This window comes from Nerophis ophidion, linkage group LG01 (assembly GCF_033978795.1).
Source record: "Nerophis ophidion isolate RoL-2023_Sa linkage group LG01, RoL_Noph_v1.0, whole genome shotgun sequence".
Lineage (NCBI taxonomy): Eukaryota > Metazoa > Chordata > Actinopteri > Syngnathiformes > Syngnathidae > Nerophis > Nerophis ophidion.
In genome coordinates, this window is record NC_084611.1 from 67,075,610 (window position 1) to 67,101,707 (window position 26,098).

Genomic DNA, 26,098 nt, shown 5'->3' on the forward strand with positions numbered 1-26,098 from the left:
CATATTTCCTAAGGACTCAAATGACACCAATATGGTGGAATGTTGACCATCGTTATAGCGGAGAATAGCGGAGACATTTATTTCTACTTTATCCAACTAAAAATGAAATTGTGAGTTTGTGTTTCATTTATAGGTTTTCCAATATTTTATTTCTCGTGTCCGAGAGAAGATGCATATTGTGCTGTGCATGAGTCCAGTCGGTGATGCCTTCAGGTCTCGCTGTCGAATGTTCCCCTCTCTGGTCAACTGCTGCACTATTGACTGGTTTGTGGAGGTAATAGTATTTCCGACTACATACGTATTTCATTTCATGTTTGTGTTTTGATGGACTTAAAGTTTTATTTTATGTTTAACACATATTTATTACACACCCATTCTAACATTTTCAATATCTTTCTGTCCGGGTTCATGTTAGAGCTCCAGTTTAGTGAGTGTTAACACATGCAAAACACTTCTCTTGACAAAAGTCATGTTTCAATTACCTTTATTCCTGAAGTCATGATTGAAAATCTTTTGGATAAGATGTGTATTGTATTTCAGGTAGTTCAGAATACTTCAGCTAAAACTTACACACTTTTTTTTTTTTCAGTCTAGCGCTAAAAATCCACTGAAGCATTTCTTTTGTTCTCTATTTCCTTCATGATGTGATGCCCAGTGGCCCCGTGAGGCCCTGCTCTCGGTCTCTCAGGCCTTTTTCCAGAATGTGGACTTTGGTACCGAGGAGCTCAAGCTGAGCTTCTCAGATTTGTGTGTGGAAACACACGTCAGCGTCTCGACCATGGCCGAGCGATTCTACTTAGAGTTGAGACGTCGGTATTACACAACGCCCACGTCCTATTTGGAGCTCATCAACCTGTACCTGTCCATGCTGGACGACAAGAGGAATCTGCTGATTCTTGTAAGGCAAAGTCTAAAATATACATGGATTAATATTTGCAGAAAAAATAAATTGTACTGAATGAATGAATGAATGAATGGTTTATCGCAAATTATTTTGTCAATGAAAGCTACAACGCTAAATATTGTATTGTCATGTTAAAGCATTGGCAAGGATTGAGTTCAGAACATATAACGCTAAATATTAGGGATGTATCGATCTGATATTGATATTGATATTGTAGTTGCTAGCTACAGGAAATCACACAAAAGCACACAAGCTAGATATATGTAATAATTGTCCAGTTTAAAACAGCTAATTTGTCAATATAAACTAATATCAAATAAATATAGATGCATATTATTTTCACATACAAAGTTTCCAAGGCAGAAGAGTATTAGAAGGATCCAGTAACAAAGGTGTCTGCGGCGTGTGCTTATCTTAATGAAATATTGTAGCCAAGAGGTCTCACCAAAAAACCCACACTTTTTCAATTTTAAAGACAGCATAAGTCCATTTCATGATGGAAGCCGGGGATCAAACCAGGAACTCTCAGGTTGCTGGCACGGCCGCTTTACCAACCGAGCCATATTTCCTAAGGACTCAAATGACACCAATATGGTGGAAAGTTGACCAACGTTATTGCGTAGACATTTATTTCTATGATAGCTACTAGTATCTAGTAGCTACACAACAGCAAAGCACACATTAGCACACATGCTAGATATATGTAATAATTGTCCAGTTTAAAACAGCTCATTTGTCAATATAAACAAATATCAAATAATTATAGATGCATATTACTTTCACATACAAAGTCTCCAAGACAGAGGAGTATTAGAAAGGATCCAGTAACAAAGGTGTCTGCGGCATGTGCTTAACCTAATTAAATATTGTAGCCACGAGGTCTCACTAAAAAAACACACATTTTCAATTTAAAAGACAGCGTAAGTCCATTTATTGACAGTTGATAATAAATAGCTTAGTTTTTTTTTCATACTAACTATTGTTCTCTGAGTAATTTCACAAATATGTTCTATCATTCCACACTACTGAGTAAAATGTAGTATGTGTATGGTGGATCAATACACATTGTATGGTCATTTTGAATGTAGGCAAGAGATCGTGTGAAAAGTGGTCTGACTAAGCTCCTGGAGACCAATGAATTGGTGGCAAAGATGAAAGTGGACCTCTCTGCCCTAGAGCCACTTCTCAAACAGAAAAACATTGATGTTGACGCCCTGATGGAAAAACTCTCTGTTGACCAAGAAAGTGCTGACGAGGTACTTTCCCCCTATTTCTTAATGTTCCATTAAAACATTGAACTAGTATGAAGTCTTTAATATTTGATGTAAGCACCTATTGATGACAGACACGTAGAGTCGTCAAAGAAGAGGAAGCGATGGCAAAGGTGAAGGCTGAAGATACTCAGGCCATAGCTGATGATTGCCAGAGAGACCTGAATGAGGCGCTGCCTGCCTTGGAAGGGGCCAACCAGGCTCTGAACTCTCTGGACAAGGCTGACATCTCAGAGCTCAAAGTGTTCACCAAACCTCCTGACTTGGTTATGACTGTTATGGAGGCGATCTGCATCCTCCTCAACTACAAGTAAGTCTGCTTCTCTTACTACGAACAAACATAATGAACGAACATAAAACAACAAAGATATTTAGAGCTGTCAAGTGATTAATTTTTAAAATCAAATTAAACACTATAAACCTGTGATTAATTATGATTAATCAGGGGTTATTATTTGCTTGCATATATACAATTTCCATCCATCCATCCATTTTCTACTGCTTGTCCCTTTTGGGGTCGCAGGACCCTATCTCAGCTGCATTCGGGCGGAAGGCAGGGTACACCCTGGACAAGTCACCACCTCATCGCAGGGCCAACACAGATAGACAGACAACATTCACACTCACATTCACACACTCGGGCCAATTATAGTGTTGCCGATCAGCCTATCCCCAGGTCCATGTCTTTGTATATACAATTTGCTATAGAAAATACACCAATATCTGGGTACAAATGCAATTTGTTAGTCAGAAAGTAATATGGGAACATTTTTTGAATGTTTTACCGAACAAGTCATTGATTTGCTTGAAACTTGGCGAAAATAAGTAGTAAAAATCAAGTTAACATTTGTTTTGCAGTTTTCAGTAATCTTGCAAACAAGGTACAATAATGTAGTAAATGCACTTAAACCATTTAATGTAGTGCACCATTTGCTCTTCTTTAGTTTAGCCTGTAGTTTTTTTTTTAAAACAAACAAGCTCTTTTTCCTTATTCAGATGACAATGTACTAATCCCTTTTTTTTGGTACAATGCGACACCAGCTCATTGTGATTATTTACAGATGTCCAGCGTTCTCCAGGAAGCAAAAATATATTCACATATTAGTCTCTATTTGCAAGTTGATGCTCTTGTTTGTGTAGTACAGTTAGTTCATCCTTGCTGTAATTGTGCCTCTCAGAAGGCATTGTACGATGGATATACTGTGGTGATATGGATGACATATTCTCTTGCAGGACTTGGTTTTCACAGATGTTAGTTGTCCTGCATACTGTGGCTGTCCATTCAGCAAAGGCATATGTTTAACTTAACTATGGCACTTTTGTTGACAACATTAAATCAGTAATCTTTGCCACCGTAGCGTTCTCCTCTGCTTGTTGTACATGTAACAAGCAGTCATGCTAGCATATAGCTATCGGCACAAGAGGAGCAGCAGCACCATCTAACTGGCTAGGGACTTGAAGGTGGATTGGTGAACGTGACAGTATCGTCATATATATGGGGTCATGATGATTTTGTTTGGCAATGATGCATATATTTTCTTTAAAAAGGCTAAACAAATGTTTTATGTATATTTAAAAACAAATATGTGTTATCAGTTATTAGAAATAACATAGTTTTTGTACAAACTCCATCTCCATGAGTTGGAAAAATGTGTTAGATGTAAATATAAACGGAATGCAATGATTTGCAAATCATTTTCAACCCATATTCAGTTGAATAGGCTAAAAAGACAACATATTTAATGTTCAAACTGATAAACATTTTTTTTTGCAAATAATCATTAACTTTAGAATTTGATGCCAGCAACACGTGACACAGAAGTTGGGAAAAGTGGCAATAAATACTGATAAAGTTGAGGAATGCTCATCAAATGCTTATTTGGAACATCCCACAGGTGTGCAGGCTAATTGCGAACAGGTGGGTGCCATGATTGGGTATGAAAACAGCTTCCCAAAAAATGCTCAGTCTTTCACAAGAAAGGATGGGGCGAGATACACCCTTTTGTCCACAACTGCGTGAGCAAATAGTCAAACAGTTCAAGAACAATGTTTCTTAAAGTGCAATTGCAAGAAATTTAGGTATTTCAACATCTACGGTCCATAACATCATCAAAACGTTCAGCGAATCTGGAGCAATCACTCCACGTAAGCGGCATGGCCGGAAACCAACATTAAACGACCGTGACCTTCGATCCCTCAGACGGCCCTGTATCAAAAACCAAAATCACCACATGGGCTCAGGAACACTTCCAAAAACCACTGTCACTAAATACAGTTTGTCACTACATCTGTAAGTGCAGGTTAAAGCTCTACAATGCAAAGCAAAAGCCATTTATCAACAACATCCAGAAACCCCGCCGGCTTCTCTTGGCTCGAGATCATCTAAGATGGACTGATGCAAAGTGGAAAAGTATTCTGTGGTCTGACGAGTCCACATTTCAAATTGTTTTTGGAAATATTCAACATCGTGTCATCCGAACCAAAGGGGAAGCGAACCATCCAGACTGTTATCGACGCAAAGTTCAAAAGCCAGCATGTGTGATGGTATGGGGGTGCATTAGTGCCCAAGGCATGGGTAACTTACACATCTGTGAAGGCACCATTAATGCTGAAAAGTACATACAGGTTTTGGAACAACATATGCTGCCATCTAAGCGCCACCTTTTTCATGGACGCCCCTGCTTATTTCAGCAAGACAATGCCAAGCCACATTCACCACGTGTTGCAACAGCGTGGCTTCGTAAAAAAAGAGTGCGGAAACTGTCCTGGCCCGCCTGCAGTCCAGACCTGTCCCCCATCGAAAATGTGTGGCTCATTATGAAGCGTAAAATACGACAGCGGAGACCCCGGACTGTTGAACGACTGAAGCTCTACATAAAACAAGAATGGGAAAGAATTCCACTTTCAAAGCTTCAACAATTAATTTCCTTAGTTCCCAGATGTTTATGGAAGGTGTTAAAAGAAAAGGTGATGTAACACAGTGGTGAACATGCTCTTTCCCAACTATTTTGGCACATGTTGCAGCCATGAAATTCTAAGTTAATTATTTTTTGCAAAAAAAAAATAAAAAAAAATGAGTTTGAACATCAAATATATTGTCTTTGTAGTGCATTCAATTGAATATGGGTTAAAAGGATTTGCGAATCATTGTATTGTGTTTATATTTACATCCAACACAATTTCCCAATTCATATGGAAATGGGGTTTGTATATCTATGTCTCAATTTTTGCTGCTTATTGTAAACAGTAACTCAAAGTACGCTACATTCTGCCCTTGCTGAATGTTGGAATTTAGTCTGGCAAATGTGGAAACAGTCGTTTCCATTAGAAATGGAAAAAATACCTTGAGGTGGTTTATCCATCCATCCATTTTCTACCGTTTATTCCCTTTGGGGTCGCGGGGGGTGCTGGTGCCTATATCAGCTACAATCGGGCGGAAGGCGTCGTACACCCTGGACAAGTCGCCATTGAGGTGGTTTATTGGACTTTAAAATACCATTAATACATTGTTTTTTGAAGATACATTGTGTACATTGATTTTAAAATACCATTGAGTACACTGACTTTAAAGTATTATTGAGTACATTGATTTTCAAGTACCAATGGGTACATTTAGATTTAAGTACCCATTTAATTTTAATGTTGAGATTATTTAGGTTTTAAGAGTGTGTTAAAGTGTTTCGGACGAAGCGTAGGAAGTGTTTATAAGTAGTATTTATACAAATTAGAAATTAAATTGCCACGGGCGGTAGAGAAAAGCAGTAGAAATTGCAGCAAGGGTCCCCAACCTTTTTCGCACCAGGGACCAGTTTAATGTAGATATTATTGTCACGAACCAGCCTTTCACGTGTGGCAGATAAATACAGCAAAAGTAACTGCATGGTAATACAGCTAACCATAAGGCTGAATTAGTGAGAGCCCTGTGCTTTTTTTTTTCATAAAAGCTCGCCAAAGACTCTTGATTTTACTAATTTTGTCTTTCTTATTGTTTGACTACAACATCAGATGCATTATAAGTGATACATCATTGTCTAGAACGAATAAATTGGCATGTTAGGTGGGTGTGCATATTGTAACATTCGGAATTCTTATTCGTGTTTATGTTGCATACGGACAGTTTTGAGTGACGCACCAAAGGCCCGTGTTGACAGCCATCGATGGTTTTTTAATCACAAGTCAGTTCAGTTCAAGTGTTGTGACTATAATGTTGTATTTTCTGTCATATAAATTTATTACTGAGGGAAATGCAGTTGCCACGCACAAGCAGGAGAGAGAGATGATGGGGGGGGGGATTTGATTGATTGATTGATTGATTGATTGATTTATTGATTGACTAATGACAGGTGATTGCTTTCTAAGTTCCTTAGTCACTGCTTTTGTGTCCTCAGGCACTTTGGACACTTTGCTTCCAGTGCCTCTCACACTGGTGTATAAATGTGAATGAACGTTTTTGTTGACCACTTTTAGATCGATTTACCTCAGTATAGTTAAATTTAGTTTACCACTATCACACTGAATTATTAAAGATTCTCACTATACTGAGCTTTGGGTATCTAGAAAAGTACTATAGAAAATTGAATCGATTATTATTTCCCTTTTACAGAGCGGACTGGGCCAGCGCCAAAAAGTTACTGGGTGACAGCAATTTCACACGATATCTGGTTGAGTATGACAAGGACAATATCAAACCTCAGGTTCTGGCCAAGCTGCAGAAATACATAAACAACCCTGACTTTGTACCTGAGAAGGTCAGTTTGGATGCAAACACCTTGTTTAAAAAATCTTATTTCATATCAAGTTAGGATTATGTCTGCTTGGTTTGACACATGCCACTGAAATCAAGCGTGAGGTATGTTTCACCGGTTCTTCTTTTTTGGGTTGAAAGGTGGAGAAAGTGTCCAAAGCTTGCAAATCAATGTGTATGTGGGTCAGAGCCATGGATATTTATTCCAGAGTTCTTAAGGAGGTCGGCCCCAAGAGAGAAGCGTTTAACAAAGCACAGGTGAGAAATGTAGTCATTGAGTCACAGTAGTATTAGTATTACTAGTAGTAGTTGAAGTCACGGGTTCTACACTTGAGAATGTCTTTCTTTCTATAATTTCTGAACAATGACATAAATCATATAATTGTTGCTTAGCGACAATCATTTAACATTTTCCCACGCAGGATGAGCTGGAGACCACCATGGCAACTCTGAGAGAAAAGCAACAATTACTCCAGGCGGTTGAGGACAAGATCAGAATTCTGCAGGAGAATTATGACAGCAACTTGAACGAAAAGCAGGAATTGGGTAATTGTCATTTGCGCTTTGAATACAACTAAATATATTCATTTGATTTATGCAACAATTCCTAAAAATACATTTGACTAGTTTCATAAATGGGTTGTACTCTCTTTTGTCTTTTCAAAGTTAACACAATGGCTGTGACACAAGCTCGGTTGACGAGAGCAGGAAAACTCACGTCAGCTTTAGGAGACGAGCAGGTCCGCTGGGAGGAAAGTGTTGCCATTTTCAATCAACAGATCATCGACGTTGTGGGGAACGTCTTCATTGCGGCTGCTTGTGTCGCTTACTATGGAGCATTCACCTCTCACTACAGGAAGCTGGTAGGAGCAGCCTTATGTGTCCTAAGCATGTCGCGTATGTCGGCAGTAAAATTTACGACAGTTGGTATTTACGTTTCAAATAATAATTATCGCAAAACCATGATTGATTAACATACTTCGATAAACTCACAGCGCCGTGATACTGCTCATTTCCTGATCGCTACCTAGCAGCTAACACACTTTGACCAGCTCAGTGGCTTTGTGGTTAGAGTGTCCGCCCTGAGACTGGAAGGTTGTGAGTTCAATCCCCGGCCGATTCATGCCAAACACCATAAAAATGGGACCCATTGCCTCCCTGCTTGGCACTCAGCATCAAGGCTTGGAATTGGGGGTTAAATCACCAAATGATTCCCGACCGCGGCCCACGCTGCTGCTCACTGCTCCCCTCATCTCCCAAGGGGTGAGCATAGTGTTTTGCAGAGGACAAATTTCACCACACCCAGTGTGTGTGATGATCCTTGGGACTTTAAATTAAACTTTTGCTAACTAGCAGCTAATGCCCTTATTTCCAGCTAGCAGCTAGTGCACTGGTCACTAGCGTACTGATCACACGCTCCACTCGCTAGACCGCTGATTGCTAGATATCTTTAATGCAACATTACTACAAGACGAAATCCATATTTGCATATGTCTAGAACAGGAAATGTACCCACATGATGTCACATCATCAAAAGCGCTACATTTTGCCTTTATCATCAAAAACACTTTAAAGCCTTTAAAATTTAAAATGGTAGAGGAAAACATATTTCGAATAATTAAAATAAAATAATATGCCTCTTACGAAGCAGAAGAAAAATATTCAATGTTTTTTCTGCCAAGAAAAGTAAATTGTGTCTGTTCATTTATATATTCATTTAAAAATTAAACTGCTGTGTTTTTTGAGCACATTCAACAATGCTGCATTGATAATGATAACTTGATCATTTTGATTACAATAAACATAATATGCCATGTTTGCATATTCTTATGTCCCTACTATCTGATATGATGGACCTTTGTGACCATAACCACACTGTTGTGTTTGTTGTTGTCAGTCATTGAACTAATTGATGTAATCACGTTGTAATGTGGACCAGCTATGGCGCTGAAGGCGTACTCACACTAGTCACTCCTGTCACACAAGTTCAGTACACTACAACTCCTTTGGAAGTGGTGGGCAATGCAATATAGACAAGACTATATTTGTGTGGGTCATTCAATCAGTGAAATCATTCCTCTCACAATTAAATACAGCTTTCTTCTTGCACAATGAAAACAATCGGTAACCACCTAAATCAAGAAGTAAATGTAAAGTCAGTCAAATTGTAATAATACCGCTGAATAAAAGTGATAGACCCAGCAAAAAGACTACTTTGCCTTATGAGCAGGACAGCTGCGGCTTCTACTTTCTAAACACAAGTAAAGTCTCCAACAACAGATAGAAAACTACAGAGATGCTTGATTTTACAACGAAGACATCGCTTAGAGGATTGCAAAATTCTCCTTATCGATTCGGAAGACAAATTGAAACTTGAAAAATGCTCCGGCAGTGGTTTGTTCTGATTTGCTGATTTTGCTGTCAGAAAAAATGATTCAGCCTCAAACAGATCATCCAGTACCCCCTTTCTCATTTCCATTCACTTACAGAGACGCTGAGCGTCGGATGGGAAAGACAAAGCCAAACATGTATCTAATGATTGTCTAGTTTGATTGCAGTGGAGCAACCACTCTGTGCTCCCCCATTGAAGTCAATGGACGCTCAGCTTCAACACTGTTTATTACATTGTGACGCTAACACAATGGATGAGAACAAAAATGATAAGTAGCTGATTCTGAAAAGAAAAGTTAAATGCATTCTATTGCATATTTAGTCAGTGAAATGTAAACACAAAAGTACATGTTTGACCACTCTTTTTTTGACATTTACATTTTAGGGGAAACTGAGCTTACCTTGCAGTGTTAGAGCTTACCTTGCAGTGTTAGAGCAGTTGTCACTGGAGCAGCAAAGTCCACTAAATCCTGCATGGCATGAGTAGCCCCGTGTACTACAGAACACCTAAGTAGTGCGAGTATACTTTAGTATTAGGAAACCGGAAACGCACTCTGATAGCCCAAAAGTCTGCCAGGCCCTACATGTATCTCCCAATAGTTAAATACTGTTTCAGAATAATCAGGAATCCAAGCAGTGAACAGTATCAGCTTCAAAATCTGGTCATTTGTTTTTTTATCCTATTTCTGACATTTCCTGAGTTTTGTCAAAATCCACCTATAATTTTTTGAGTTATGTTGCTAACTAATTAACAAACAGACATACCTCAGCGGATACATGATTTTTATAAGGTATTCAATGTGACAAGGAAAGAAAATCAAAACATACAGTTTGTCAACATAATTTTACCTTGAATTTATATTGGTGCTTTGGACTGAGTAGTTGCAATGATTTCACAATAAGATGGATACTTGTGTCACGGTATGATACAATATTGTGGTATGGCGGTATATTGCGATTTTCTACACAGAGTAGTTCACTGATAAATGTAAAATGCCGTTTAAAATACAAGTTATATTTATCAACATTAGATGCCAGTCTAATGGCTCAAAGATGAAACATTTATTTTTCAAATACAAACATTTGCCCTTGCATTCTTCCTCAGCTTGTTGATGAGTGGATAATACAGTGCCAGAACCTCAACATTCCTATAAGTTCCAGCTTCAACCTTATCAACATTCTGGGTGATCCATACGTGATCCAGAAGTGGAATGCTGAAGGTCTGCCTCGAGACACTGTGTCCACAGAGAATGGGATCCTGGTGACGCAGGGTCGTCGCTGGCCCCTCATGATTGATCCACAGGATCAGGTGAACCACTTCATGAACTTTTATTTCTTTTGATATGATTTTAAATTTAGCATGGGTTTACACGTGTTCGTGCAGGAACCACTGGTGCATATTCTGAAGCCATAGTTAAGTGTTAAGGAATTGTTAGAGTCAAGTCATCAGTTATTGATTCGAAGCTGTGACAAAATATCATGTGCAGCACCTCACAAATGCCTTTTGCTGCACAAAAATACACAACAAATGTAAAGTAGTAGATGTTTGTGGAGTAGGGGGGGCTTCAAAAAGCTTTAAAAGCACGTCTGAACATTAAATTAAGTTTCAAGTACGTCTGATAACAATTAATCTTATACAAGTAAACCAACTGCGGGACTGCTGGGTTTTTCCCCCACTCTTGCAGCCACAATCACCCACCTGCAACCCCCAAAACATTTTCACACAGTTTTATTTAAAACTCAAACATGAGTAGGTTTGTTCTGGAAATAAAAATTACCACAAGTTTTCTCAAAATATAAAACTTTGAATTAACTTATGAATTAAAAATCAGCATTCATTCACTATCAACAAAAATGTACAATAACAACAGCAACTGATCAAACTATAAGCCTGTGAACCCATGTACCTTCTGCACACAAACACAGCCAGGCACAAAAACGCCCACACAGACCTTCGACGAACGTCACTTCATCTGCTGCAACTGGTGGGTTTGCTACCGTGGTTTGTGTCATCATGGGCCCTCTTCATTTTGCAAAGATGACTGGTGTGGTTTTCGTCTTGGTTCATGGAACTGTGGACCAATTTGATACTCTCGGCAGGATCCTTGAGGAAAAGTGGGAGTTGGCCCAACTAGTCTACATGGGTTTTGTGGACTTGGAGAAGGCATTTGACCGTGTCCATTGGGAAGTCCTGTGGAGATTGCTCAGAAAGTATGGGGTATCGTATCATGTGGTTGTGGCGGTCTGCTCCCTGTATGATCAGTGTCAGAGCTTGGTCCACATTGCCAGCAGTAAGTTGGACCCATTTCCAGTGAGGGTTGCACTCTGCCAGGGTTGCCCTCTGTCAACGATTCTATTTACAACTTTTAAAGACATAATTTCTTGGCGCAGTCAGGTCATTGAGGGGATCTGTCTTTGCTTTTTGTGGATGATGTGGTCCTGCTGGCTTCATCGAGCCAGGATCCTCAGCTCTAACTGGATTGGTTTGCAGCTGAGTGTGAATCGACTAAGATGAAAATCAGCACTTCTAAGTCCGAGTCCTAAGTTCTCGCCCAGAAAAGGGTGGAGTCCCATCTCCGGGTAGGAGAGTAGATCCCACCCCAAGTAGAGGAGTTCAAGTACCTCGGGGTCTTGTTCACGAGTGGGGGAAGAGTGGATCGTGAGATCGACAGGAGGATCGGTGCAGCGTCTGCAGTGATCCAAGCCCTGCATCGGTCCATTGTGGTGAAAAAGTATCTAAGCTAGAAGGAAAATATCTCAATTTACGAGTCAGTCTATGTCCCTATCCTCACCTACGGCCATGAATTTTGGGTTTTGACCGAAAGGACAAAAGGTTTCCTCTGTTGGATGGCGGGGCTCTCCCTTAGAGATAGGGTGAGAAGCTCTGTCATTCGGGAGGAGCTCTAATTGTCAATGTGAGTGTGAATGGTCGTTTGCCTATTTATACTGTTTCTGCGCTGTGATTGGATGGCGACCAGTCTCGAGTGTACCAGGCCACTTAGCTGAAGTCAGTTGAGATAGACTCCGACCAACCCGGAACATTAGTAAAGATAAACAGTTTAGAACATGTATGGATGGTTGGTGTTTTGCTGCTTTATGCACAGGAAACCTTGGTCAGGTGCACGATGGAAACATAAAAAAAACAATGTTGATATTTTGAAGAATAAAATCAATAAATCTGCTATAAGTTTGAGTTTGTGTTGTTGTTAGGTCTTCCAACAAGACAATGATCTACAACGTACATCAAGGTTGGTCAAGAACTTCTGTGGAATGGCCAATTAGAGCCCAAATCTCAATCCTATGGTGAATCTGTAAGGAGTTTCGAGTCCATGCTCGCAGAACAAACGATTTGGATGATCTTGAATAATTATCCATAAAAGATTATGCTAACATTCCTCAGCAGACATGTAATTACTTTATTAGAAACTACCAGAAGACATGATTTTACTTTTCAATCAGAAAGCTACATACAAACCCCGTTTCCATATGCGTTGGGAAATTGTGTTAGATGTAAATATAAATGGAATACAATGATTTGCAAGTCCTTTTCAACCCATATTCAGTTGAATGCACTACAAAGACAAGATATTTGATGTTCAAACTCATAAACTTTATTTTTTTTTGCAATTAATAATTAACTTAGAATTTCATGGCTGCAACACGTGCCAAAGTAGTTGGGAAAGGGCATGTTCACCACTGTTAAATCACATTTTCTTTTAACAACACCCAATAAAAGTTTGAGAACTGAGGAAACTGTTGAAGTTTTGAAAGTAGAATTCTTTACCATTCTTCTTTGATGTACAGCTTAAGTTGTTCAACAGTCTTGTTGTCGTATTTTACGCTTCATAATGCACCACACATTTTCGATGGGAGACATGTCTGGACTGCAGGCGGGCCATGAAAGTACCCGCACTCTTTTACTACGAAGCCACGCTGTTGTAACACGTGGCTTGGCATTGTTTTGCTGAAATAAGCAGGGGCGTCTGTGATAACTTTGCCTTGATGACAACATCTGTTGCTCCAAAACCTGTATGGACTATTCAGCATTAATGGTGCCTTCACAGATGTGTAAGTTACCCATGCCTTGGGCACTAATACACCCCCATACCATCACAGATGCTGGCTTTTGAACTTTGCGCCTATAACAATCCGGATGGTTATTTTCCTCTTTGTTCCGGAGGACACCACGTCCACAGTTTCCAAATATAATTTGAAATGTGGACTCGACAGACCACAGAAGACTTTTCCACTTTGCATCAGTCCATTTAGATGAGCCAGGCCCAGCGAAGCCGGCGGCGTTCCTTTGTGTTGTTGATAAATGGCTTTCGCTTTGCATAGTAAAGTTTTAACTTGCACTTACAGATGTAGCGACCAACTGTAGTTACTGACAGTGGTTTTATGAAGTGTTCCTGAGGCCATGTGGTAATATCCTTTACACACTGATGTTGGTTTTTGATGCAGTACCGCCCGAGGGGTCAAAGGTCCGTAATATCATCGCTTATGTGCAGTGATTTTTTCCAGATTCTCTGAACCTTTTGATGATTTTACGGACCGTAGATGGTAAAATCCCTAAATTCCTTGCAATAGCGTGATGAGAAATGTTCTAAAACTGTTTGACAATTTGCTTACAAATTGGTGACCCTCGCCCCATCCTTGTTTGTGAATGACTTAGCATTTCATGGAAGCTGTTTTTATACCCAATCATGGCACCCACCTGTTCCCAATTAGCCTGCACACCTGTGGGATGTTCCAAATAAGTGTTTGATGAGCATTCCTCAACTTTGTCAGTATTTATTGCCACCTTTCCCAACTTCTTTGTCGCGTGTTGGTGGCATCAATTTCTAAAGTTAACGATTATTTGCAAAAAAAAAATGTTTATCAGTTTGAACATCAAATATGTTGTCTTCGTAGCATATTCAACTGAATATGGGTTGAAAAGGATTTGCAAATCATTGTATTCCGTTTATATTTACATCTAACACAATTTCCCAACTCATATGGAAACGGGGTTTGTACATAGTTGACTATTAATTATCAGAGGGCTAATACTTTTTGCAATGCAATTTTTTCAAGTTTTTCTTGTTGCAATTCAGCAAATCCGAAAAAAATGTTAGTTTGGCTTTATGCAGCTGCATGCAAGCTCTGAACAAGTCATTGAAAATGAATTTATTTATTTTCAAGATCGGGGGTTAATCATTTTGTCCTCAAGTCGATGTGAAAATCATCAATTGAAGTCAGTCTTTTAGCGTTTTCCATGTACTCATATCTCTTATAGGAAATCACTCATGTTCAAAGTTTCTTTCTTCATCAGGCCAACAGATGGATTCGTTCTAAGGAGGCCAAAAATGGTCTGAAAGTCATCAAGCTGACTGATCCAAACTTCCTTCATAAACTAGAAAATGGCATCCGAATGGGCATGCCTGTTCTCCTGGAGGAGGTACAAATACACCAATGTCACAGTAAAACATACATTGTGAAAATAAACTTCCATTTTCAAACTGCTGTGTACTACTGTACTCTGTGCTGCTTAGTAGTGTGTAATCAGCAGATTCTCCAAATGTGTACAATTAGACAAGAAAAAGTATCTTGATTTTTCTCCAGTCGCTTAAAAAAACTAAACAAAAAGGACAAACCACAACATTCTTAATATTCTCAAAATTTTGCAGCAAAGTAGTCACAAAGTCAAAAAAAATATTGTGCTAAGTCATCTTATTTTCTGGCAGACCAGGGATGTCATGCGTGGATTTCCTATCAAAAAATTGACATTTGTTTAAATCCAGAAAAATACATAGGCAAGTAAAAACTTAAATGTATTAAAATGTGCACATTCACAGAGCCAAGCACATTTCTTTTTTTACATCGCAATCAACTTGGACTTGGTCCCAGATATCGGCCTGGCTTAGTACGCCCATGCCATGCCTCCTTATAAAAATAATTCTGTAATAAGTCGTCATGCGTTTGAGCTGGGCATGCTATGCCCGATCACAAGTCAGTAGTAGGTGACAGCAGAGCGGTTGTCAGCCTGCCATTGCCACGTCTCTGAGAACTGAACAAAGACTAAAAAAAAAAAAGAAACGGTCGTGTCAGGAAGAGAATGAAAAAGGTCGTTGTTGCTGGCCAAAAATACGAGTTGAGAAGATATAATGTAGTGCTGCAGCTCGCTTTAAAATATAGTCTCTGCAATGATGCGTAAAACGGAAGAAGAGGCGGTTTACTCTGATTACCTCCAATATAAGTATAGTTTGTGTAATTTATAACAACATGTGTTTATACACAACCCTGCTCACATGAGCCAGGTTACAGTTTCATGTGAAAAGTATGTTATATGAATAGAGTCCAGATCCCTACTTTTTTTTACATTGTTTAAATCAAATGTTGGCTAATCCTGAACGATCATCTCTGTGTTGCCAAATTATCCACAGCCTTTAGAAATGTACGTACGTCAGCCATGAAGTCAGCTTAAGGGGACTCACATTTCTACATCAAGTTCAGTCTTAATACATTTCATCTTTGCAAAGGTTGTTGTGCGTAAGCAAGGTTATTACCTGAGGCCCCTGGTGCTTATCAGAGGTCTGTTAGAAAGCAAAGTCAAGGTGCAATCTAGGTTTGTTATGATGTGTTTTTTCTCAGCAATAAACACAACATTATAATGTATGGGAAACTGATGTATTTTAATAATAAAAACAAACCTTAAGATACTACATATTATCATCAATACAACATGTAGTACAAAAAAGTACAGTGGTAGGAAAAGTTATGAACACCGGACAGTCAACGATCATGCTCGTAAGTCAGAACTCTCGACCTCAAAGCAGCCTGTCCATTGAAATTATTTGAAATCTACTCAATCCACATTTGGTCCTCTCAAAACACCACGATATTAACATATTCAAGGAGCCTAAATAGTCATATTTGACATGTCCCACCACATGTTACATCATGTGCATGTCTTTTTCAAAAGAAAATACAACATTCAGATAAAATATATTATTTTAAAATCAATAAGATAGAATGGGCTACAAACAACGACAGTAACTTTATGCAATAATGTAATAACATTGAACAGCATTTACATTGGGAGCATACTAACATTATTTTATCTCCTAATTACAAGTGACTTATTTTCATAGAGCTGTTGCGTGCTTCTGTCCTTGCATCTGGCAACAAAGTGACATTTTTGAGTGACCGGGAAGTCACTTTTGGGAAAACACACAATAAACAATGTATCGGTCTTTCAACCAAATGCTCGACCATCCAGTTTACTGAGGCAGTACCAGACAGAACAAACTGGAGTAGGACAAACAGCTTCTGCAGCTTCTCAATCATTTCATGGATAAATGCCCGGCGTTTAGGCGCGTATCGCATCATATCATGAACAGGTAAAACACCTTTTTAATTTTTTTTTTTATTTGGTTTTTCTCCTGCACACTAACTTTTTTTTAGTTCTAATGTTTGGAGACAGGCTGTTATGTGTGGTGTTTGTGTTAGGTACTCTTGACTGTTTTTGTGACCCTGAGTGTGTCAGGGACATTAGGAGAGAAAGTCGCGGGAGTGGAGAGAAGTGACTGATGTGAAGCTGAGAGAGACATTTTAATTTGGCGTGGTTACGACCGACAGTGACCCATTTATGCTAGATACTTGTTTGTAATTGTTGTTTCGGTGTGGTAACGGCAGGCAGTAGCTAATCTTGCACAATAAAGCAATAGATCATCAATCACCTTGTCGTTCTTGTTATAACCACACAGACGTTACAATATATTTGTTATGTAGACGAAGGAAAAACAACAACGTGTAACAATATATTAACTCTATTGATCGAATGGCACAACCCTGTAACAAATATTAATAATGCTTGGAACTCAAGTTGTGCTTGAATTTTAAATAATAACAATAAGCCGGAGACAGCTCTTATCTTAAGTTATACTCGTAAATTGAGGTACCACTGTACAGTCGTTTTAAGACGTTACGTAATAATAATGTACAGTATTTACCTTGGAGAGTAGACAGTATCTCCTTCCAGCTGCTTCCCCGTCAAACTCACCATGAGCAGTTTCGCTATATTTTCATGAATAGATGTCCGCCCTTTAAACATTATTTTAACATCCTTGGCTGGCGTTATCGACTCATTCTACTTCAAAATGGTGCAGACTGGCAGTGCTACGCTCTAAATACTTCACCAAGTTAGCTAGCTACACATATTGTCAATTTTCTGATAATTTATGTATTTTAATTCAAAGAATATCATCCACTTCTTGTTTTCAGCACTGTCCTTCACACTCACTTTCTTTCTTCCCATCTTTGGCAAAACAAAAAAGTACATAAAACTGGGTTCTGAAACAGATTTTTGCTCGCAACTTCAAGCAAAACCTAAGCCAAGAGATGGCTCGTATCTCCAAAGAAATCTGTGAACCCTGGGTTTGACCAGGGTCCACAGATTTCTCCACCTATTGTAAGAGTTATTCGAGCAGTACTATTCATTAGGTTAAAACCTTCGGGATGTTTACCCATCACGCAGCATTGCTGTAATGTGTCAGTTAGGGAGGTTTACACAGCATTGTATTTTACTGCAGCACTCGCTGGTATCTGTACCTGAAATTGAGAACACTTCTACAAATTATGACCTACTTTGCCTTTTCTTGTATGTGAAGTTAAAAGAGAGCTTGGATCCTGCTCTGGAGCCAGTCCTTCTAAAGCAGACGTTTGTAGCAGGTGGAAGAACTTTGATCCGACTTGGAGACTCAGATATTGACTATGACAAAAATTTCCGGTTCTATATGACAACAAAGATGGCCAATCCGCACTACTTACCAGAGGTAGTGACACATCACATGTATTCATGTAGCTGCAATCATTCTTTTCATATTTGTTTGTACGTAACGTGTGTATTTTTTTTACCATTCAGGTTTGCATTAAAGTTACCATCATCAACTTCACTGTGACCAAGTCCGGCTTGGAGGACCAACTGCTTGGGTATCACACAACATAAATACTATAGTCTTGCAGCTAAATATGCAGTATTTTTGTCATAGTGATTAGTTTTAGTCAGCTTTTTTTTTTTAAATTATGTGCAACTCAAACCTCCCCCTTTCTTACACACAGCTAAAATAGTTCTGATTGAATAATAATGGAGTAGCTTTATATAGTGCTTTTTTTTTTGCAGTCACTTAACGTGCGGGACACTGAGAATCACTCCACATTCACACGTTGATGGTGGCAAGATACATTTGTAACCGCAGCTGGTAAACACCACCAAACATTCATTCACATTTATACATCAGAGTGAGTGGCACTGGGAGCAAGGTAGATGAAGTGTGTTGCCCAAGGACACATACACAGTGACTAGAATAGCGGAAAATGGATTCGTACCAGGAACACTGAAGTTTCTGGACGACCGCTTTACTATTCAAGCCACACCCTATATATTACATATACAGTATCCCTAACTGGTCTTACTATCTACAAGACCAATTTAAAAATTAAGACTTCAGCTATCGATTATTTCGGTAAGTGAGTAGTCTATGGCATAATCTATTTGATTGCCGGTAATCAAGTTATCGGATAAAACACTTTCTAGGCTCAATCAGTTTTTAAGTAAACACAGTTGTGTTCTAATGATCTTTATTCCTTTTTCTTATGAATGCACATAAAATTGAAATTGCACCTTTACATTGGGAGCATCATTATATTAGTTATGTTTAAAAAAAAAAAAAAAACACACACCCGTAAGGCCTAAACTAAGTAATAGATATTAAACACTGACCCTCACTAAACAAAAAGACTGATAAAGTACTGTATGATAAATTGAATGACAATGTATTTAACAATTAAACACATACACATTTCAAAAGGTATTAATTTTAGGAGTAGTATTAGATTTTTTTGGACGAACTACGTATTAACTAACAACTGTAAATGCTAACACGTCGTGACATGTGTTTGGATAAATCATTTTTTCTGTAAGTCAAACATACAGTGGGCCAAAAAAGTATTTAATCAGCCACCGATTGTGCAAGTTCTCCCACTTAAAATGATGACAGAGGTCTGTAATTGTCATCATAGGTACACTTCAACTGTGAGAGACAGAATGTGAAAAAAAAATCCAGGAATTTACATTGTAGGAATTTTAAAGAATTTATTTGTAAATAATGGTGGAAATAAGTATTTGGTCAACCATTCAAAGCTCTCACTGATGGAAGGAGGTTTTGGCTCAAAATCTCACGATACATGGCCCCATTCATTCTTTCCTTAAGACGGATCAATCGTCCTGTCCCCTTAGCAGAAAAAGAGCCCCAAAACATGATGTTTCCACCCCCATGCTTCACAGTAGGTATGGTGTTCTTGGGATGCAACTCAGTATTCTTCTTCCTCCAAACACGACGAGTTGAGTTTATACCAAAATGGATACATGGATGATACAGCAGAGAATTGGGAGAATGTCATGTGGTCAGATGAAACCAAACTAGAACGTTTTGGTATAAACTTAACTCGTCATGTTTTGAGGAAGAAGAATACTGAGTTGCATCCCAAGAACACCGTACCTACTGTGAAGCATGGGGGTGGAAACATCATGCTTTGGGGCTGTTTTTCTGCTAAGGGGACAGGACGATTGATCCGTGTTAAGGAAAGAATAAATGGGGCCATGTATCGTGTGATTTTGAGCCAAAACCTCCTTCCATCAGTGAGAGCTTTGAATGGTTGACCAAATACTTATTAAATTCCTACAATGTGAATTCCTGAATTTTTTTTCACAGTCTGTCTCTCACAGTTGAAGTGTACCTATGATGAAAATTACAGACCTCTGTCATCATTTTAAGTGGGAGAACTTGCACAATCGGTGGCTGATTAAATACTTTTTTGCACCACTGTATAAGATGGCATTGGGTACCAAAATAGACTTTGATCTTGTTTCTACTTGTTTGCTGCGAAATATAAAGGATACTTTTTGGTAATGTGCTGCATCATTGATTTAGTGCTGTTGTGAAATGTCAGTGACAATTTTTTTTTTAGGTCAAATGATCGCAAAAACGTCTCCCAGGTTTTCTTTAGGCTCATTGCTTGCTTTCCACTTTGTCATTGTTTTTCTTTGAGACATCTGTAATTACTAGCTGTTCCCTGCACAGTCCACATCACTTAAATCAATTAAATTAATCAATTATTCTTTGCATCTCCATTAAAATTAATTGGATTTTCTTTCTGTTAACATTTTCATTTTGATTTTATTTGTTGATAAAACTCAGTTAATTTCATCATAGTTTTTTTAAGCATGCATTTGTTTTGATTGGTTAATGTCTATTTCTTTATCAGGGAAAAAAGGTAAAGTCTAGTGAATTTTATTTTGGCAGCACCCAATTACAACAGAAGTTATGTGAAGTCACATTACACATGGAATAAGTCTCGAAGCACACTCCTTATAAATTACAGAAAACCAACTGAACCCCGTCAAGGCAAGGAAAAACTCCCCCTAGAAAAGAAACCTCTAACAGAACCCAGGCTCTGTTGGGTGGCCGTTAGTCTAAACCAGTTGTGTTGAGATACAGTAGAGCAGGGGTAGGGAACCTATGGCTCAAGAGCCAGATGTGGCTCTTTTGATGACTGCTTCTGGCTCTCGGATAAATCTGAGCTGACATTGCTTAACACGATAAGTAATGAAAAATTCCACTTGTAATCACAGTGTTAAAAATAACTTTCAAAATATAAAACATTCTCATGCTTTTTTATGTTCAAGAAGTTGCGTTAATGGTAAGAAGTAATTTATTTATTATTGGTTAGTGTGGGGCTTGCCCTCCTTGGGGTTCTTCAAACCACCAAGAGCCTGTTTTAGGTTTACAATATTGTTTTATTTTATTTTTCTCTCAGTTGCTTTCCATTAATTGTCTTTTTCTCTTTCGTCCTCGCTCGCGCTCTGGCTCCAGCCTCAATCCCGTCTCTCCTCCTGGCTGCTGCTTATAACAGAGCGACAGGTGATTAGATAAAAAGGCCCTGGTGGGCCTTTTACGCACCTGTCGCTGATTTCGAGGCCGGTCCTGGCAACATCCCGCTTTGCTGCAGGCCCGCAGGCCACGCCCCCTCCACAGTTAACTTCAGAATAACAATGTTAATACAAAGAATAAGAGACCTATTATACTCTGGAAATGTTGGTCTTACTTAAAAATGCACACGTTTAGTTGTGTTCAGTGTTAAAAAAATTATTATATGGCTCTTAGGGAAATACATTTTAAAATATTTGGCTTCTTGGCTCTCTCAACCAAAAAGGTTCCCGACCCCTGCAGTAGAGGGACAGAAGAGTCGAACATGGGTAGGTAAAAAAAATAAGACATAGGGGGGTTTAGATGTATCAATGCCAGTAATATTCACATATTTGCCAGATAAAACAGTCATTGACAAAACATTAAGAAAGGATTAATCTACAAAGTTAACAGTGGTGACAACTAAATAAATGAATCCCCTCTATCCTTGTTGTAGCGATGTGGTGTGCCTGGAAAGTCCACATCTGGAGGAGCAGAGGAATGATCTGGTCGTGCGCATCAATAATGACCGCATCCAGCTAAAGGACATTGAAGACCGCATCCTCAAGCTTCTCTTCACCTCTGAAGGAAATATATTGGACAATGAGGAGCTGGTTACTACGCTTCAACAGTCAAAGGTGCTGTCTTGCTCTGGAAAATACTGAGTCGACAACTTTGCAGTTAAACATTTTCATTTCTATGTGTCAGCTTATGGTTTATATATTTTCTGTCTTCCTCAGGTGACATCAGCAGCTATAAAACAACGTCTGGAAGAGGCGGAGGCCACTGAGTTGATGATCAACAATGCAAGAGAGGGTTACAGATCTGTCGCCACTCGAGGCTCAGTCCTGTTTTTTGTTGTTGCCAGTCTCTCAGAGATTGATCCAATGTACCAGTTTTCCCTTAAGTATTTTAAACAGGTCCTTGCTTTTATCAAAAGAACATTTGGTATTTTTCAGGAATATGTTTAGATTGTAATGATGTTTGTTTCACCCTCACACAGCTCTTTAACACGACCATCGAGATGTCAGAAAAGAGTGACATCCTGGAAGAACGTCTCCAGATTCTGTTGGACCAGATCTTACTCAACTCTTACATCAATGTTTCCAGGGGCCTATTTGAGCAACACAAACTTATCTACAGCTTCATGTTGTGTGTGGAGATTTTGAAACAGCGTGGTGAAATCTTAGACCCTGAGTGGCAGAACTTCATCAGGTCGACTGCAGTCATGGAAAAGGTAAGTAGTGAATTTAAATTGGATTATAATTGGGGCTGCCAATCAATTCTAGTATTTGATCATAAATAATCACATTTTGTTGGAATTCAACAAATGATCATTGGAAATTAATAACAGACAGAATTTTTTTTTACCTTAGACCGTTGTTATGTTTTTAATACAGTCAACATGGGAATGGACAATTTGCTTGCTTTATGCAAAGGTTTGTTTATTAAACATTATGCTTTATTAAACAGCTCAACATAAAATGGACACAAACGCCCTATTACAGACACAAACACACACACACACACACGCCTACCACTTCTGACAAAGGGTTACTTTATAAACAAACATATTATAAATGAGAATTAAAAAAACTACCTTCCGGGTCACCAGCATCGTTTTCAGTTCAGCTGAGTGTGTAATTGTATTAGCAAAGTTTCTCCTCAGTGTTTATAAGAGTCAAAGGATTTGACTATTTTCTGCAGTCCTTTCATCCTCCACAATATTATGCCCGATCCCAATACACCCCCTCACTCACTAAAACTAGCCTTCACCCACTACCACTACACCCTTGAAATGAAGCAAAAAGGGGTAGAGCTTTGTAATTTTCCCGAGGAATTGGGACAGCACTTGCTACGTCACTATATAGTTTACGTTTGGGCACGTAAGCGACTACATAATTACATTTGCACATGCTTGTTCTATGTGTCATACTTGATCATTTCGCGATATTGCCATATTTTTGCTGAAAGGATTTAGTAGAGATCATCCACGATAAAGTTCGCAACTGGAGAAAAGCCCTGCCTCTACCGGAAGTCGCAGACGATGATGTCACCCGTTGAGGGCTCCTCACATATTCACATTGTTTATAATGGGAGCCTCCAACAAAAAGTGCTATTCGGACCGAGAAAACGACAATTTCCCCATTAATTTGAGCAAGGATGAAACACTCGTGTTTGAGGATATTGATAGCGACGGACTGGAAAAAAAAAATAAAATAAACACGATTGCGTTGCATTGAGACGGATTCATATGTTTTTAGAGATATTTACTTAATAATTCTGGGAAATCCCTTATCTTTCTATTGTGTTGCTAGTGTTTTAGTGAGTTTAACAGTACCTGATAGTCGGAAATGTACGTCCACAGCCGGGTGTTGACACGAAGTGTCTCGGGGAAGTCAACGGCAGCTGTACGGGAGGCGCAAGCTCAGCTGATCTCCGGTAAGAAGCGACTTTTTAACCACAATTTTCTCACCGAAGCCTGCTTGTGGACAAGTGGTCGGGATCCATGACCGCTGTGATCCATAGGAAAGTTTCAACTCCGTGAATTTTAAACAAGGAATCACCGTGTGTTTGTGTGGCTAAAGGCTAAAGTTTCCCAACTCCATCTTGCTACTTTGACTTCCCCAATATTAATTGAACAAATTGCAAAAGATTCAGCAACACAGATCTCCAAAATACTGTGTAATTATGCCGTTAAAGCAGACAACATTTAGCTGTGTGTGTGTGTGTAGCGGTCATACTTCCTAAAAACCCGTGACGTCTTGCGTATACGTCATCATTACACAACGTTTTCAAGACGAAACTCCCGGGAAATTTAAAATTGCAATTTAGTAAACTAAAAAGGCCGTATTGGCATTAACATTGATATATAAACTATCAGACTGCATGGTGGGTAGTAGTGGGTTTCAGTAGGCCTTTAAACATATTATTGGACCCATAGAATAATATTAGAATTAAATTAAAATGTGCATTAACCACATGGGCTTTTCTTATTGCACTCAAATAACAGTTTGCAATTTTTTTACATATTACATAAAGCCTGCCATAATCTAGGATTAGGTTTGAATAGAATAAAAAGCTTTATTGATGTTAACCTTTACCTTCAACCCAGTCTCAGAGAGCTGCTGCGGTCCTAAAATGTGATCTTCAAAAGTCTGTGAATAGACCAAAATATCATTAAGGTAGACCAGCATAATCTGGAAAACTAAATTGGTCATGGTTGCTTGCATAAGCCTCTGAAATGTTGCTGGCCCATTACATACTCCAAATGGCAATCTGGTGTACTCAATGAACCCAAAAAGAGTTGTGAGAGCTGTGTTTTGTCTGTACCTCTCATGTACCGCCACTTGGTGGTAACCACTGTCTAAATCTATTATTGAAAAGAACCTTGCTACATGAAGTGCATCAAAACATTCATTAATACGAGGCAAAGGAAATTCATCTCGCCTTGTTTTGGAATTCAACAGCCGAAACTATTGTTTAATTTCTTCACAAGAACAATAGGAGATACATATGCACTTGTGCTTTCCACAATCACCCCTTTTTTTAGAAGCTTTGTTATATGCCCCCTGACCTCTTTGTATTGCATAGGTGGAATTTGTCGGTAAGGCTGTGTTAGTGGTGTATTGTCAACAAGGTGTATCTCATGTTTAACTTTATCTGTGAAGCCTAGGGCTTCTTCTTTGAATGCAACATGTGAGTACTGAGTCAAAAGTGCATCTGGTGACCCGCCAATGTTCAGCTTTTCCAGATGGGACCTCAGTTCAACTGCTGGTAAACTTTCCTCTCCTCTTTCAATTGACACCTCTTCCTGGTCAGCTGAAATGCGGTTAAAATGAACTTTCGTTGCTTCTTCTACACATTCAACCGCACTGATGATACTTATCTTGGTCTTGGTTTCAACCACACATCCTCGGATTAAAAATTTACCACCTGAACTGGGAAGACAGACTTGTGAGTTTTAACCAGCATTGGGACCACTACTAGACCAGTAGGTAAGGGCATGTTTATTGGTTCCAATAGCATCAAGGGAGAGTCATCTACGACTTCCATTAACCCATTTGTATGCACAGTAGCAACTGAACCTGCTGGTACGTGAATTGCATTTTCCCCCACTAATTTTGCAGTGGATAAAGACTAAATTTTACCCATTTGTATTTTCTGAAAAGCCTCTTTTCACACTGAACTCAGTTGACCCTCCAAAGTGGTGTCAATACTGTCAATAGCCAACTCCCTGCACTTTTTTATGATAATCATGCCAATGAGGACTGGGGGTAACTCTGGTTCTTCTCCCTTACCTCTCTCTTTGACATGTGTACTCTTTTCTACATTTGGCCGACCTGAAAGTACTTATCGTCCTCCTGACACGTATGACCCTAGAAAGGGACTCCTAACAACTAAAAACAACCCTGGTATTGTCAGTCCCATAACCTGCACTTGCAGCTCCAGGTAGCCTATGTAAGGGATTGGTAATGAATTAGCTCTTGTAAGCCTGAGCCATTTGGCTGTAGGGGTCAAGTCTTCACTCTCTCCTAATAAGTTGTCACGGAAGAACGACTCAGAGATGGTGCTAACCTGACTTCCAGTATCTAACAGTGTCTTTAATATAACACCAGCTCCTTCTACCTCAACAACTGGACAAATTCCACCTGCTGTTTCGAAAAACTTTTCCTCTTTCCAAACTTTCTGAGCCTTTTGTAACACCTCAGATTGGTCGACTCTCCACAACCGAGGGAACTAGTCTAACGCCGGTGTGCTTTCGGAGGTGGACTGACGTTCT

General features: G+C 39.1%; 1 protein-coding gene across 1 annotated transcript in view; it reads left to right on the forward strand.

Moving 5' to 3' along the window:
- Nucleotides 1-26,098, forward strand: part of dnah6 (dynein, axonemal, heavy chain 6) — a 159,677-nt gene that overhangs the window by 87,416 nt on the left and 46,163 nt on the right. The window contains exons 52-66 of the mRNA XM_061909242.1: nucleotides 134-274; nucleotides 656-898; nucleotides 1,993-2,160; nucleotides 2,250-2,485; nucleotides 6,779-6,923; nucleotides 7,061-7,177; nucleotides 7,342-7,465; nucleotides 7,586-7,782; nucleotides 10,416-10,619; nucleotides 14,622-14,747; nucleotides 17,959-18,123; nucleotides 18,213-18,280; nucleotides 21,773-21,953; nucleotides 22,056-22,235; nucleotides 22,319-22,552. Of these exons, the coding sequence (XP_061765226.1) occupies nucleotides 134-274; nucleotides 656-898; nucleotides 1,993-2,160; nucleotides 2,250-2,485; nucleotides 6,779-6,923; nucleotides 7,061-7,177; nucleotides 7,342-7,465; nucleotides 7,586-7,782; nucleotides 10,416-10,619; nucleotides 14,622-14,747; nucleotides 17,959-18,123; nucleotides 18,213-18,280; nucleotides 21,773-21,953; nucleotides 22,056-22,235; nucleotides 22,319-22,552 (2,529 nt within the window). The remainder of the gene's footprint in view (nucleotides 1-133; nucleotides 275-655; nucleotides 899-1,992; nucleotides 2,161-2,249; nucleotides 2,486-6,778; nucleotides 6,924-7,060; nucleotides 7,178-7,341; nucleotides 7,466-7,585; nucleotides 7,783-10,415; nucleotides 10,620-14,621; nucleotides 14,748-17,958; nucleotides 18,124-18,212; nucleotides 18,281-21,772; nucleotides 21,954-22,055; nucleotides 22,236-22,318; nucleotides 22,553-26,098) is intronic.